Source organism: Cylas formicarius, unplaced genomic scaffold (assembly GCF_029955315.1).
Source record: "Cylas formicarius isolate icCylForm1 unplaced genomic scaffold, icCylForm1.1 PGA_scaffold_8__14_contigs__length_24414737, whole genome shotgun sequence".
NCBI classification, from domain to species: Eukaryota; Metazoa; Arthropoda; class Insecta; order Coleoptera; family Brentidae; genus Cylas; species Cylas formicarius.
The window spans coordinates 22823514-22840316 of NW_026844361.1; the positions used below are offsets into that span (position 1 = coordinate 22823514).

The window sequence follows — 16803 nt, forward strand, 5'->3', positions numbered from 1 at the left end:
CCCCACGCCACTCCCGATGTAACCCAAATTATTTCCGCAGTAGAAGCAAATAAGTCGCAACGCGGAGCTTAAATGAATTTAATAAAAATGTATATTTCTGTATAACCTTTACATCAACAGTATTATTAAAAAATATATATAATATATTAGCCTAACTGAGCAAGTTGTCCGTTACAAGTCTTTTATCGAGCGCCGAGAATTAGATTTATCTAAAAATTAATTTAAACACCCTTTGAATAGGGAGAAAAAGCAGCCGTTTCATCTGTCCGTACCGGTATCAAACTGCGCTTCCATGCGTGACATCCGCAGGGCATTTTTGATGTATATAATTTTGTGCCATAACCCTACTTTTCGTATGACGCCTCATTTATATGGAATATATAATTCAACAAACCATAAAAAACGTTTCAAGCGGAAGCAAGCTAACCAAAACACCGAAATCAGCTGCTGTACGTAAAGTTGGTTGCCTATACCCATAACAGTAGGTGTGCTAACTTGTGGCTCTGCTTTTTCTCTCTAACGTCCGCCTTGGCGTTGAAAGTAAAATACCTAATCGCTTAATACGTATCTACGTTATTTGTACGTAGCGCGTTGCTGTCTTGCGGCGTTGCCGTCCTGACTAGCTAGAGATAATATTTTGAACACATTAAATTTTGTCGAAAAACCCGTTCCTCTATAACTTACAAAAATAATAAAGTACAAAACTAGCATTTACGAGAATGATGTTTCGCAGCCTCTGAGCAAGTTCCCATATTGACCTTAACCGGATAATATACCATGTCGCTGCTACTATTTACACCTTAAACCTAAGATATCACATTTAGATCGACTTTTTAGAACAATTAACGGAATTTTTTCGAAATTAGCGAAGAATTTACAATCGGCTTCAATTTTGATTGATTATCAATGGATTCAATGGTCCTCGACACCAGAGGCGGCATTTATTTTTACCTAATACCTCTGATTACGACCATTCGTATTTTAGTAATTCTTTGCAATTTCAATTTCTGCGATCTTTTTTGGAATCGTTTTTGGCATAAATGTATATCTATGAGACACATGGCCAAAAAAAATGTATTCGGAATTTTGAGGATTGCTTGAGTCCGGTCCTTAACAAATCTGTGCTAGAAAACCACCAGGTTTGTCGCCCATATTTAAAAGCATATTTGGTCCATACTATACGACATTTTCTTATAGAAGTGAAAATTGAATGTAATCTAAATATATTTTTGAATTTGGTACGAAATTGCCTGTATTTGTGCCAGACATGTACAGGGTGCTACAAAAAAGTAAGCCAACCGTTTGACGATATATGTTCCTTCTGCTAAAATAATGGCACTCTATGCCGCTCCAGTTGAAGAAACAACTTTAATTAATGTCTCAGCAAAGTTCATTTTAATTTTCACCTAAATATTCACAATTCAATCGGAATCAGATAAATCCAACAGTTTTTCGTGTTTTTCTCGTTCCTATTATTTTAGTCAAATGACTTGCGATTAACTTTTTCAAACACCCTGTATATCTAGTACTTTTATGACTTGGACGGATGCATGTCCGCAAGAAGCGCGATTGTAAACGAAGCTTTAGCGTCGAAGTTCGATTCATCAAAGACGAAACTAAAATATCAACGTTTTGCGTGAAGTCGAGACCACGAAAAACGACGACGTCGACCGTCATCATACTTCGCCGTCGGCGTCCACATCTTGGAAATCGAGCAGGGTGTAAGTTTCTCGCCTCGAGATGAACCTGAAACGATCCTCGAGCAATAATAACAGTGAACTCGGTCTGAGCCGGAATCGAAACGTCATAGATAAGCGAGGTAAATTTTGAAATAGAAAAAGGCGGCTAGTAATGTCAATGTATGACTTTTATTTGTTATTATCTGGTATTCAACCGATATGTATTTCCTTCTTTATAAAAAATTTAACTTAAAAAACTTTCGAAAAAGCAAACAAAAATGATATACATAAAATTGAAAATGAGGCTTTCTAAAATATATTAATGCACCTTGTATGTTTTTTGAGTATTTTCAGAAAAGGCTTAAGATGCATCCGTATTTACCTAAATTTAACCAATATTTTTAAATTTTTGTGACAACTAAATCACTAGAAAAAGAAAAATACTGATTTATTTTTAATTTCTAAATAAAATGTACAAGTATAGACTACAAGGGCAGCGCCAAAATAGAAAAAAAAAAACAGAGTAACAATTTTTTATTATTTTTCAATATAATCCCCCTTAACTTCAAGACACTTAATACATCTCTTTATTAACAGCTCAATCCCTTTTAAAAAAAATATTTTGGTTTGTCTGCGAAATGAGCTAAAACAGCCTCTTTTAACTCAACTTCGTCGTTAAACCGCCGTCCACGTAAGTCCTTTTTCAAATATCCAACCAAATAATAGTCGCTGGGAGCCATATCTGGACTATAGGGAGGATGATCTATCTGTTGGAACCCAGACTCTAAAATGGCAGCTTGTGCAAGACGCACGCCTCTGGTCAGTTGTCCTCGAGGTTTTACACGTACACGTAAGTGTTGCGTAACACTTACACTTGACAGTGTGTTTGTTGACTGGCAGACTCTGCATTTTTTTGCTTCATCCTTACGACGCCACTCCATTGATTCTTTTTTCGATAGAGAGTCATAATCGAGTTTCATCTCCAGTCACAATAGTTTCTATCACAGGCTTCGGTTCCGACCCACAGAGTCCCAAAAAAGACCGCGCCCACTCGACACGGCGTTGTTTTTGAATAGCCGAAAGGTTTTTAGGAACCCATCTTCCACTAACCTTTTGCATACCTAAATGATCATGCAGGATTCGACGAACACTGTGTCAGAAAGCTTAGTAACTTCTGAGATTTCCTTGACTTTTATACGTCGATCACTCAATACCACCTCTCCCACAATCGCAACAATATCTTCCGTTATGACCTCCACTGGTCGACCAGTTCTTGAATCATCGTCAAGAGACTCCTGTCCCATTCGAAAATGTTTTGCCCATTCTGTCACTACAGAATACGAAGGAGAACTTTAGCCGTACACACCGTCCAGCCTTTCTTTAATAATTTTAGGTGCTAACTAACTAACTCTTTTTCGGACACGTCTTGTTTAAAATGCTGTCAATAAAAAACTACTTGACGCAAGAATTCATTTTTTTTGCAGCCTACTAAGATACATATTAAAAAGAAGACGTGATACTGGAGCTGCATCTATTTCAGGCCGTGACATTTTGGCGCTAACCTCGTATCGTATCATACAAATGATAAAATCAAATTAACAATTTTCATAATCGCAAGAAAATATACTTTTTTAAATGATCACTGGATCAGTTTTTGGTTAGTTATAGCACCAAATCAGATCGTGTAACATGCACTTAAAAAATAAACCTTTTCGCAGTGTGTGGTGTGTGTGTGTGTTAATTTTATTATTTTTCGTGGCGGAACTCGCAGCGCCATCTACGTTGTAAGTAAGTAAAAACAGAGAGGAACGGCAAAACATTATAGAATAACGCAGATTGACAAGCGCTTGCTGAGATGCCTATTATTGCTTAAGTTAGTTTTTGGTTGCAAAATAAAGGTGACAAAACCATCCCTATTACTAGCCGCCTCATTCCAGACAAAATTTGCCTCACACAATCGATAGAATAATAATAATGTTCACCATCTGCGCGATCACGTACCTATTCGACGTGGTCACGAGCAGGCTGCTGCGCCGCCGCAAGTTTCTCATGCCGATCTCGATGGTTTGCTTCGTAAACGCGAGCGATTTGTACGCGTCGACCAGCACGCCCAAAACGACGCACGCGCCGAAGAAAATGAAACCGTACGTCATCAGGGGACAGCCCACCTCGGCGAAGGTCGTCGCCAAATAGATCCAGCGACGTATGGGCGGCGTCAGGTCGTCGATACCCTGAAATAAGCACCAACGAGATGTAATATTTAAAAACGTCGCCGGGATCCTACGACAATGACGTCATTTTTTTTATCTAATACAAAGAAAATACAAGAAAAAACTTAGTGTCTACAAACCCTGCCGGCCATTCTTTAAAAAAAAAGAAATAAAAATACTCCCTAGGAGAATTTAATTTAATTTAACAGAAAAAAACAGAAACAGGGAGAAGGGATTCCAGGTTGCCAAATTTCTCATTAGCATTTCCACCAATGAACAGCGACAACTGGATACTCACTCAAACTCGAGCAACATATGGAGAATAAGAGATGCGCAAAATCAATTGTTCCCAAAAACTGAAAAAGAGGAAAAAATTAGCACGAAACAAAATTAAAAACAAAATGCAAAGAAGAAAAAATCACACAAACAATCGAAAGAAATAGGAGGATGAAAATGGAAGATAGAAATATTTAAATTACAAAACCAAACAGGATAGAAAATATTTAATACATATAGTTTAAGAGTTCTAGGAATCAGGTTAATGTAGCGCAAATCAGAAAAATGCAAAACGTAGGAAGAAATCGAACACCCTCAAAAAAACAAAAAATCGTAAAGCTCTAGGAGAAGAAGGAGTAGCCATAGATTGGGAGGAGTTTTGTTGAGTATTTATCTATTTAACTGGTGTGTACTAAATCAAAATATCCCCCCATATGGAATAACGCAATCACGATTCTGCTATTTAAAAAATGGGACCATACTAACATCGAAAACTATAGGTCCATAAGTCTTTTAAGTTACCTATATAAACTGTACAATGTACATACAGCGCTTGAAGAAAGTAGAATAATCTATACATTTTCAGATGTCATCAGGTACGTATATGTAAACACCCTTTCTCGATTTTTCTCATTGATGGTAAGTAGAAATGATTTCTTCCTAAAGACTGATTTTTTTTGCATTTTAACACTTTTCATTCATCACAGTTTTGAATAATTGTTGTGTGTGCAGCGTTCTGTAAAAACGAAACGCCGCTCTCTGACCAGTCAGTCGAAAAATGAAACCGTGCAGCGCGGAAATATAAACAATAAATTATTAGCAATGCGTTTGTGTATAGTCCATCAAGGATGGAAGTGTGTGTATTGGTGCTGATCCGCGCATTCATACGTTGATTGTTTGGTTAGTATTGTGAACTGTTTTAATCACATTTGACTATGTGAAGATTTACTTTTGTTTTAATAAGAGCTGCAGATTGCAACATAAAGAAGATTTTCGGACAACACGTTCATGGGAATATTTTTAATAATAATTACGTTTTCATTGGAGAATGATAACATTTCAAAATATATACCGGATGGGTATTTTGTACAAACAGTTGGAAATATAAATCTTCGAACGGATCGACGTATTTCCATATTGTCTAGAGTCCCTGACTTTTTTTTACCGCTGGTATGACGTCGTTATCAATGAGTATAATTTAAGTTATCTACGTGCCTCCTCGATCCACATTACGGGAAACATTATGCTCGGAAACGTTTTCACCGACATGATGTACGGCGCCTGCTGCACCCTCAAGTTCAGCTGGATCCTGATTTTTCCTTCAAGGGGGACGCCCAGTTTCTGAGAAAAATAAAATGTGTCTGAATATTGAAATAAGTGCGCGACTTCAATGTTTACCGTTTGAATTTTGAAATACGACTGATGTTTCGCTTCGACCGGATCCAAACCGTCCACTTGCTTTATCAGGGCCGGATCCGCGCCCAAAAAGTGCGGAAACGACAGATATACAGGGGCATCTGAAAGAAAAGTGTCGCAATGGATTATTGATCGACTTTGTATGCGGTGGTCATTGTTCATTTGAGTCTATTGTTTGTATAACATGTATTATTTAGAAATAAAATAGAAGAATTGAGTTGTCACAAAAAGTAAAAATATAGTTTTTCCCAGTCAAAAAATATAGGAAAGTACACGTCTATTTTAATCTCTTTTAAAATAATATTCATCTAAGTATATCGATTTGCATGAGTTTTTTTATGGTTTTTTAAGAAGTTTTTGATTTTTTGTACAATTTTGTACAAATATTTAAAGAAAATATTGTTTGATCTCCAAATAATAATGTATAAATAATTCCAGCAAGAATATAGCGATAAATACATAACACCCCATCCTTCTGTTTACAAAAATGAGAAATTCCAGTTATTAGCAGTTTTTTTCTATGGTAAAGTTGGCTTCACTTCCATATCGCACCATCGAAATGCCAGTTTAAGCTGATTAATTATCCGATAGGGGGGATTCACGAACCACTCAGCTAAATCTAGGAAAAATCAGTTATTCACCAAATCAATGAACAATTCGAACGAGATAAGCTTTTTTTAGTTTCACCTTCAAGTGTTTTCATCCAACTCTTTGAAGCGGTATCTAATCTGGGCGGTTTTATCTCGCCCTCATTTCGCCTTTAAATAAACCGGAATCATCGGATCGAAGCAAGTGCAATATGATCGTGACAAAACTAACGTGTTTCCTGTGCCTGGGGGTACTCTCCGTCAGCGTAAGTACCGTCTATTAAAAAAAGTCTATTTACACTACTCCTTCTTCGTTAACACATATTTAGTGTATGAAGACTTTTCTGATAGACTTAATTAAACCGTAATTCCAGACGATCCCGGCGACCAGGGGGATATTCGACACCGTCGAAACGCTCCTGAAAACTTTCAACGACAACTTTATCACCGCTACCAACAGCGCGGACAGCGAATTGGCGGCCCTGAATGTCAGTTTCAACGCCTTGGGCCAGAGGACCAACCAGATAGTGGCCACCGAATTCCAGGCCGCCGCGGACGCGTTCCTGCAGCAAATCGCGTCCCTAAAGACGCGTGCGGGTGAATTAGGTGCGTAGACGCACGGAAACATGGCAATAAATTCAAATCGAAATTTATATACAGTGTGTCCATTTTTCATTGTTATCGCTAGTTATCTCAGTAGCTATTAGAGATAGAGCGATGCGGCCTTCGTAATACTGTGCTCGACTTTAGTGACGCAAATGTTCAAGTTTCTAAAACAATCCTGACGGGCTTTGTTTTTCAGTTACAGGGCGAAACAAAAAACTGACCTATTTCAATTAGCCCTTGTATTTTAAAACAAAATATAATTTTTTTTGAGGTCCTAATAACAAAGATACATTTCGTATATGTAGATTGTAGGATGTGGTATTAATGTGATTGCAGAGGGTGCACCGGATCCAGTTTTGCAAGTGTTCTATGAAAAAAAAGTCTGGGAACCATTGATTTAATTTTTTTTCAATGGCTTACAATATATATTTGATATACGCTTTTCTCAAATTATTTTAAATAAACAATAATAAATAAAATAAGAAAGAAAACAAGTATATTTTTTAATATATCAAAATATATGCTTATTTGAAAAATAATAAAAAAAAATTAAAAATGTATAAAAAGCGCAATCAAATAAAACATATGTGTTTCACTTAAAACAACATAACTGTGTATCTTAACAATAACAATATCTTTGGCAAAAAAATCTGAGTACGTCACTGGACTCTACGTAAAAAGATTAATAAGATTCCGTTTTCATCATCTTATTCCAATGCAGGGTGTTTAAAATAATAACAAGGGCTCCATACAAAAATGATACGTGATCGCTCTGTTGTGGAACAAATTGAATCAGTAAGAACAATTAAAAATAAGCAAAACATGCAGAAAAATCTTGCGGTTTTTTTTTTATTTTTTTTTTGTTATTTATTATGGTATTACTACTAATAAAAAATATTAAAGCTATTATCATTTTATTATTATAAGGCATGTAAAAAACGTCCACAATGCAAAATGGTAAATTCGAATGCCCATATAGTAAATCGAGAACTTTTAATTCATATAGTGGGTAGGGGTTTTAACCCACACCGCGTTATGGGCATTAAATTTTACCCACTCCCCGCAAGAACTGACATAATTAGGAATTCTCCGTTATAGTTGCGGAGCGAATGTTCGAAGTTCCTTAAGCCTTAATTCTGATACGTTGTCCATTTTCAAAGAAACATTTGAAAGCTTGTTGCCACGTGTTCGCGAAATATGACCACAGTGAGACACGTCTGGCGATTTCAGGGGTCGCCATAGACGACTGCGTCGGCAACAGCGAAACCGAAATCAACGAGCTGCCGCCGGCCGCGCGGGCCAGCGTGTCCTCCTGCGTCCTGACGGAGGTGTCCGCAGGATACGGCATCGTCGCCGCCTCCCGCGTCCAGGTATTTTCCGCGTCGGGACAGGGCGCGATTTTTCAAGAGGAACTGGACGAGTGCAAATCGGAGGCAGAAATCCTGCAGGCGGCCTGCGCGACCACGCTGGCCACCAACATCACGTTATCCATCGACCAAGTGACGCAGGATATCGATAGGCAGGTCCGGATCGCGCAGCAGTACACGGACGAGCTCAAGGACGAACTGCTCGTGTGCACCGCGGGACAGGTGGCGGCCGTCAGTTCGAGGGGCGCCCTTATTGTGGCCGAAGTCGCCGGCTGCGCCAACGAGAGGTTCTTGGACGCGCCCGAGCCGACGACACCCGCCCCGACCCCCGCACTTTTACCCACCATTACCCCACCATCCGATACTACACCGACAGATACTCCGCCACTGATCTAAGACTACCTAAACTGGATCCCCTCGCCTTACTCGTTGCGACGCAAGTTTATTTTTAAGTAAGCGAGGTTTTTTGTTAACCCACCGGGGGTATAAAATTCGATACTCAAATTGTAAAATTGTAAAAAAATAAAATTTCCTTTTTCGACTTAATTTATTTGTATCCATTTATTTTAAGAATTAAAAAAAAATAAAATAAATGAAATTCCGATGGGAACTTTTCGAACTTCTCACTGCTTTTCGTTTCGCTTTTATTTTGTTCGCTTTTTATTATCGAATAATAGTATATTATGCGACAAATGCGGTAAGCGTCATTTGACTCACGAGTTTATTTGACACGAGCGTTTGGAGATAATCAGATAAATAATCTAAAACAACATTTGTCCTACAAATAAAATGGTAGGTTTTTTCAGTCCTACTGTGGAAAATTTCGAAAATTGCCCGTAACTTAAACGTGGTTACATGTACATACTTGTATATTTGAATATACGTGTACACATACATACACATACTTATATCAAATCGGCGGTATGTATTCGCATCAGACGCGCATGCGCGTAACATACACAATATCCAGCACACGCATACAACATACATTGTGCATTAAAAAGTTTTGTTTACTTGGCTTGTCAACACGTGTTAATTAATTTTCTTTTATAACATTTAATTGTGAAAGTGACCATGGACCATGGTGTAAAAATTATCCACACGCTCGAGAGCATCATAACCACAAATATAATGATGCTGAATTGCCTGACCATTGGGATGACGATGTAATAGGCTACCACCCTTGTTGTTACAAGGAGTTCAGAGTAAAAGCTAAATATTTATGTTATGAAAGGTAAGTTTATGCTTCATTTTTTAAGTAAATGTAAAATGAAAATGTTGAATTTTTTTATTTTCGTTTTGTCGTTTAAGTGAAAAGAAAAAAAAAAGTAAAAAATGAATGATTGTTTCACGAATAACGGCATATTTTTTTCATAATTTTCATGGATTATAATACTTGTATTATAATGAATGGGTGCAATATATTAAAGTCAACAAAATAAAATTTTGATTTATTTACCCTCTCCTCTTTCACTTCACCCATATAATCACCTACTTACTTTTTCAAAAGTTTATCGATCAAATACTGTCATGATACTGATATGAGTTAAAAACAAGTAAAAAAAAATCCGGCGTGACAAAAAATATGAAAAAAAAAATAAATGTTGATTTATTATAAATAATAATGAAACAACTTAATTAAACTCATAGCATCATAGATAATGGCTGTAGGAATATTTTAAGAACAAAAAAAAAGTTAAACGCTCAACTAAATTTATAGGTTAGACCGTAATTCAGAGGTTAAGCAGGGATAATGTTCAAGAGGCGAACTTGCAGCCTATTTTTTGTCGGACTAGCGAAATCTACCTCTTTTTATGTAGGACATTAATCGATTTAGATAGAAAATGTGATAAAGTTTCATTTAATTTTGGTGTCCCACAGTTGCTGATGAATTACGTATTACGGTGAGGTCAACAACTTTAAAGCGTAGGGCTGAAAAATCCTACCAGTTTATTTGTAGGACAGTGTGGTCATTTGTTAATAAAAATTATAAGCAAGCTTTTTATAAATAAATAAATAAATAAATAATAGATACAACGTTGAGGGGGTGGCCACTCTATACCAAACCAATTTGTTTGTAGGCCAAGTTTAATTTCAAATTATATATTTCAATATCTATAGACTTAACTAAAAACTAAACTGTTATTAAGTGGGACACACTGTATAAGGAGTTACATATGAAAAATTGAAATACGTAAGCAAGTGGTTTCAGCGCGAACGATTTAAAATATTTTCTGTTTTTGCGATGACACCGATGTTTATTCCTATTTTTTTGTTTTTTCTCAAGTTCAGTTTTCCCTCTTCCCTAAGCAAAGTTTTGTATTCGCCGTACAAGGTGCGCCATCTAGCGGCCGTTCCAGGAAACATTTTTTTCTCAGGCCATACGGCCAATACTTGCCGACAACGTACCGTACTGACACGGGCTTATGTTCTGCAATCCCTTGGGGGGGCAGTACTCGTTGCCCGGACAGTAGCACTTGTTGTCCGGATTGTCCTGCACCGACTCGAAGATGTTGTCTGCCGGGGTGTACAGACCGGCGCTGATACCTGCGAAGAAATTATACAATTAAATAATCTACTTTGCGCTAATAAATTCCATGTTAACTTGTGGGATCGTAGGTAAAGTCTGTTCGTAGATATAAGTGACTAATAACTGATACAAATTAAGGAAAGACCCGGGCAAGCTGTAAGAATGAAATATGGCCGAACAGGTGCGTACTTTGCTTAGAATTTAATTATTTGGGGTTTTGTTAGAAAAGATACTAAACAATATTTATTACCTACTTAAATTACTTAAAATTATTCACATAATATATCAGTATCACTATCACTATCATCGCCTGTTCTAATTATTATTTGTTCTATATTATTTGCAATATGGATATACGATTGTTCTGATTTTTCTATATGTTTAACAGAATTTGCCCAACTTTGTGGAGGGATGGTGAAAACTTCGGTTTCTATAAGTTTGAGGACATTGGAGTTAACACGGGGAAAAATATTGTTACGACGAATGGCAGATTTGTAGAACCGCAATTAATTGCTTTTTGGTATAATCTTCGTGGAAATAAATGTCGTTATTATACATGTAGTTTTGGATTGTTGCCTTTGTGATAACTTGCATTGTCCATTACACTCACTTTCTCATATCTATGGACAGACCATACATATAAAACCAATTTTCAATGAATGTATGAATAAAAAGTTCCTGCTACTAATACAAGTATTAGTATATTCTGCGTGGTATTTACTTTAAAAATAAGTAGATGCTTGACTTCGAAGAGCTTATATTTTTTCCGTGAATGCAAAAACAAATAGCATTCTCCTAAAAAGCATAGTAGTATAAACTACGACTGGACGTATCTACATTTTTATACTTCGATTTTAATAGCAATTGTAGTATTTACTACGTCATAAACAAAATTGATATTGAGGGGCGAGAACTAATAATAAAATTTTGAAAAGTGACGCCATTTTACTATAACGGAAACCGCGTATTCTCACCGTGTTTGTTGACAAGTTTGCGGTACTGCATCGGGAATGTCCGGCAGAGGTCCTTGTCGTAGAGGAACACGATGTCCTCGTTGGTATAGTGTCTGGGTGGAAAAAACGAGCCCTCGCTCGCCCTAATGTCATTGCATGGCGGATCGTTCCAATAGGGCAGGGTCGTTTTGCCGTTTAGGCTCGTTATGAGGCCGAAGTCGGTCATGCCAGATGCCCCCGTTTGGATGTTGTGCACTTCGGGCAACGTGCCGTTTCGCTGCGAAAGCAATAACTTTAAACCCCAGCGTGCCATGAAACGCGCTCATTTGAAATTTCGCATTCAACCAATAAGACCAAAGGAGGCGTTCAACAACCAACATGGCCGCTGACACTTCGTCGTTTCGACAAGTTTCAGTTAGATTTTTATGCTCAAATCTTGTAAATTGTTCTGGGAAAATGATCTCCACTTTTACAGTTTTTACACCACTAGTGCCATCGTACTATGTGGTAACTATAGGTCTAAAACTCATCGAAAACCAAAAAAAAAAAAATTAATTTAAAAATATACATAAGGAGCAAGTAAAAACAATATTTGCTTACTCTGCGTTACTAAGCTTTGACTGTCTGGTTCATATAGTTATGTTAAATCAAAAATATGACTTGTAGGGTGTTTAGTTTTGTGCGGTATGCAACCCAACATACTCGATTATTTCCCTGCGACGGCCGCGTGGGAGAGGGAGAAGCATGTCGGGGGTGAACGAATAGAGACCATGTTTTGTTTTGTCGAGTCTTGTTAGTATTGTTATCTAATCCGCAGTAAAAGGAATAAAGTTTTTATGTAGTGATAACGTTATAGTTTTTGAACCAACGAAAATACAGTCCACCAATTTCCAACGCAACATAGGGATTAAAAAATATGTAGAAAAATAACATTCCTTCTGTGAAACAACGAAATTTAGTGAAGTATTTTCCTGGACTGAGCTAAGTTTCTATATGCTTATTACTTTTTGTTCCTTTCTTACCGAAATACAACAAAAAAAAAAATAAAATTTTTCATTCAAATAAATAATTCAGTTATTGCTGATTTATTTTTTAATTTATTTATTATTTATTGAAATCCTGCGTTCATAGTTTACGTTACCTAAGTTTGTTTATACCGTTAATAAATATTTTGTTTCATTTAAGGTAAGAGCTTTGTATGCAGATCAAAAGTCCCCTGTATCCCAGAAAGTTCTGCATGAAAACTATAAATTAATTGAAATTAATAAATTCATTTAAAAAATGTATAACAACGTACCATGTTTATTTAAAATAAGAAAGTGCGGACCTTCGGGAACAAGCCTTGGAACTATTATCGATGTATACTCTGGAATACCAATTTTTTTTGAAAAATTACTCTCTGAAAGATTTGTTTGTTTAATTAACTCTGTTCATCCTTCATAATATTAAATTGTTACTGAATGTATTATTCGTTTTTAATTTCCAAATTGTTTTCTGATCTGTCTGACAAAAGGAAGGCAGGAATGCCTAATTTTAAGACGAAAAATAAAACTTAATTTAATTAAGGTAGGTACAGTAATAATAACAATCATTACTTTAATAAATAATTGAAAAACTCTAAGAATTTCAGTCCAAAATGCTCATAATTAATACATTATCAAAACACATTTTTAAGAAGAATATGATAACAAAAAGGAAAACAGACTTTTTTCATATTTTTTGAGATAGATCATCGATTTTAAATTTTCCTATGAGCCCATATGGAATATTTTAATTATTGTATTAGCATAAAAAATGCTTTTAAAAGATGTATCAACGATGCATTTTTTCTTTTGAGAATAAGTTTGACATTTTAAAAGGTGCGATATTAATAAAATATCAACTACCAACAATATTAATTAACGAACAACATGTATTAATTATTGAATTACATTTCATAAATTTAAATTATAATTTTATTTGTTCCAATGTAATCAGTAAGAAAGATATTTTGTTTAAAATTTTTTAAAAAATCTTAAAATTTTAAAATTTATTAAGTATGTGCAAAAACATCTGTTTTCCATAAAATAAATGTTCTAATGATGTAATAATCGTAGCTGTATTTTGGGGCTTTACAAAGGTAGGAAATCCAACGTTTCATAATTTTTCGAATTTCCCATATCTCCATGCTATCTCATCCTATTGGACACACTGTATATTTAGAAAAAACACGGAAATTAATGTCGACTACCTCATTGTGCGCGTAAAAAATGTTATTGAAGTTGTTAAAATAAAAGTGGGAATGTAGGGATAAGCATTTTTACCGACCGTTATGAGCAAACCCATTTTGGCGGCCGGCCTCTTCTTCTTCGGATAGAAGTTGTGCGCCAAATTGACAAGGCTGTCGTCGTAGCCGAACACCAGCTCGTCCGCAGTGACGCTGACGAACGGTTTGACGGATCCCATGTTCAGCATCACCGAGATTGCTTTCTGCACGAACCACCCCAAGTTGTTAGACTGCGTCGACAGCGTCTACAGTGAAAGAAAAAAGCCGCCTAATGCAAATCGCGAGCGTGTGGCGCCATCTTTTGTCGAATTAAGGAGAAACAGACTTGGAAAAGCAGGTTCCACCATTCGTCAAAAGATGGCACTAGCGACAAATTACCAATAAGCCATCTCAACGCACTTGCACTAAAGAACAGTGTGGTGTGGTTTCAAAAGCGATTTGAAAAACGACTTACGAGCAGCGGAATATTCGGTACGGTGATCTTCAAGTTTTGATCTACGCTGAGCTCTGGGACGAACTTTAAGATCTTTTTGTGCTGAAAAGATACGGTCCCGTTGTCGTGGAACTTGATGTTGATTTTTTCCATATCTTCTCTGAAACCGAAACGGACGAGAAAAATAATATAGACATTTTTAAGAGATACAGGCGCGGCCTTCGCCGTATCTCGACGCGGAAACGCATATACAACTTGGATATTTAGTCTATACGGAAACGTAATAATTGTTGTGTAGGCGACTAGCGAAATTAAAGAAAAAAACGCTTGGGAGCGGCGTTCTTTTTTTACATTTTAACAAAGCCGCAGATTTGCGCAAAGATAAGCCGAACTATAAATGTGCGTCATCCGTAGACGATAACACCGCGGAATACCTAATGAGTTTAGAAACTTTTCGCCAGTCGACAGGCGACATTTTGGCGTGAACATTGTACGCCAAATTTTGGAGGGATGTTCGAACATCGACACGTCGACGAGTTTTGAATAATTGACGTGTATGGAATCTCAAATAAAGAAAACACAGATTTTCACGTAAAGTTCTATTTTTAAAAGTAAAACAAATACTGCCTCTGCAACGGAGAACCATAGAAAAAAAATGACCATCTTTTAAAAGTATTTTGCAAAAGAAATAGAGTCAACATCCGACACGGAAGAAATCCAGAAGATGTGTGACTACAAATTTCACTTCATTATATATCAGACCACCTGCAGTGACAAATAATAAAGTGACAATATCGATATAGTTAGTGAATGAAATTAACCCGCCGAGTAAGATCAAATCCTAACCTATAGCTAACGCATAACTAACTTCATCCAACCTCCAAATTGTATCAACAATATGTGAGCAAACAGAATAAAGATCATAGACCATTGATAACCAACTAACGTCATATGAAGCTTTCGACTTGTCGGTCAGTCGAAAGAACCAACTTTATAAATCGATGAGCAACAAACTATCAAAGTCGTTGGCAAAATGTTGTAGATGAATTTTTTATTTGAGGTTGGAAATTGTTAACCTCGACGCTCATCTATTCAGATGAGGTTTTGCGAGTGACCGTCCTTGACCCACAACCATATCGCAACAATCTTTCGCCAATTTGCGACTGATAAATCAATCGTTGATCGAAATTAAATAACACTGGCACTCCTAATTATTCCCCCGTGCATGCTCGCAGCTTAAGTCTATGTATAAATATCGTAAAAAACGATAAACAAAGCGTTTACAATTGCCCGTAATTGAGGCGACACGTTAAATACATAAGCGTCAAAATATCAGCAGCGAGCGAACGTAAGTTGCGACATAATCTGCGTTTTCTCTTAGGGCTAGAGTATCGCTCGGCTTATTGCATTCGATTACGATTGCAAACGACGCGATGTACCGAATGTCCCGTTTTCGATGTTTTGAGACTTGAAAAATCTTCCTCAATATGAAAATATTTTAATTTTGCAAATACTTTTTCATGAAAATAAATAAGAACTAAAAGTTCAGATTTTAGCGAAATTATATATTATGACATGACAATTGTTTCGACAACACCGTGTCTTGTTGCGAGAATTTAAGTTCAGTAAAGCGGTATTTAAATCTAATTGATCGTTAAGCAATACATTTGAATGTCTCATTTTGTTGATCTCCATGGCTTCCAATAAATTTAATTTTCTACTTTTTAATGTAATGTAATGTATCAAAATTGTCGTCAAAAATGTGTTTTTCTGTGTTTAAGTGTGTAGCATAATTAGAATCTAGACTATTGTTTTTAAACGCTCTTATATGTTCGTTAATGCGTTTCTTGAAGGATCTACCTGTTTGTCCAATATAAATTTTAGGACAAGATCCACATTTCAACCTGTAGACACCTGATTTTTGGTATTTTGGACATTTCGATTTATTGTTTTTTAAATATTTTCCTATTGTGTTGTTAGTTCTGAAAGCTATTTTTAAACCACATTTTGACAAATGTTTTGAAACTTTTTCGCTTTTAAATTGTTCGTGTTCTGTATTTGGTTTCGGATAAATAGAGTTTACTGTTGTCCGTATTTGTTTTCTATTTATAATTTTATCTATAATGGACGGATTGTAGCCGTTGTTCAGTGCTATTTGTTTAATGATATTAAGTTCTTTGTTGTAATTTTCTGTTAAGAGTGGCGTATTAAGAAGTCTGTGTATAAAAGAGTAAATGCAGCCATTTTATGTGTATAAGGGTGATTTGAGCTGTTATGTATGACTGTGTCCGTGTGTGAAGGTTTATGATATATTGAAAAATCTAATTTGTTTTGCACTTTCGTAATAGTTAAGTCTAAAAAATTATTAGAGTTATCCTGTTCAATATCATGAATTCAAAACTTAATTTTTTATTCATTAGCTTAAAAATCTTAAATACGGACCTGAATTTTCTTATTGCATAATTTATATCCGTTTTAGA

At 36.1% G+C, this 16803-nt stretch overlaps 2 protein-coding genes across 3 annotated transcripts in view; one reads left to right on the top strand and one right to left on the bottom strand.

Moving 5' to 3' along the window:
- Window positions 1-64: 64 nt before the first annotated feature.
- The window catches only part of LOC132705842 (lysosome membrane protein 2), a 75285-nt gene continuing 58546 nt past the window's right edge, over window positions 65-16803 (bottom strand). For both annotated transcript variants that reach the window (XM_060676762.1, XM_060676764.1), the window contains exons 5-12: window positions 14345-14483; window positions 13932-14135; window positions 11646-11901; window positions 10551-10688; window positions 5564-5682; window positions 5381-5506; window positions 3681-3910; window positions 65-1746 (exon numbers count right to left, since the gene is read on the bottom strand). In XM_060676762.1, the coding sequence (XP_060532745.1) occupies window positions 1677-1746; window positions 3681-3910; window positions 5381-5506; window positions 5564-5682; window positions 10551-10688; window positions 11646-11901; window positions 13932-14135; window positions 14345-14483 (1282 nt within the window). In that variant the 3' untranslated portion in view covers window positions 65-1676. The remainder of the gene's footprint in view (window positions 1747-3680; window positions 3911-5380; window positions 5507-5563; window positions 5683-10550; window positions 10689-11645; window positions 11902-13931; window positions 14136-14344; window positions 14484-16803) is intronic.
- LOC132705843 (uncharacterized) lies at window positions 6335-8687 on the top strand. The gene is made up of 3 exons (XM_060676765.1): window positions 6335-6434; window positions 6543-6774; window positions 8005-8687. The coding sequence occupies exons 1-3, from the start codon at window positions 6381-6383 to the stop codon at window positions 8535-8537; spliced, it is 819 nt and encodes a 272-aa protein (XP_060532748.1). The 5' UTR covers window positions 6335-6380; the 3' UTR covers window positions 8538-8687.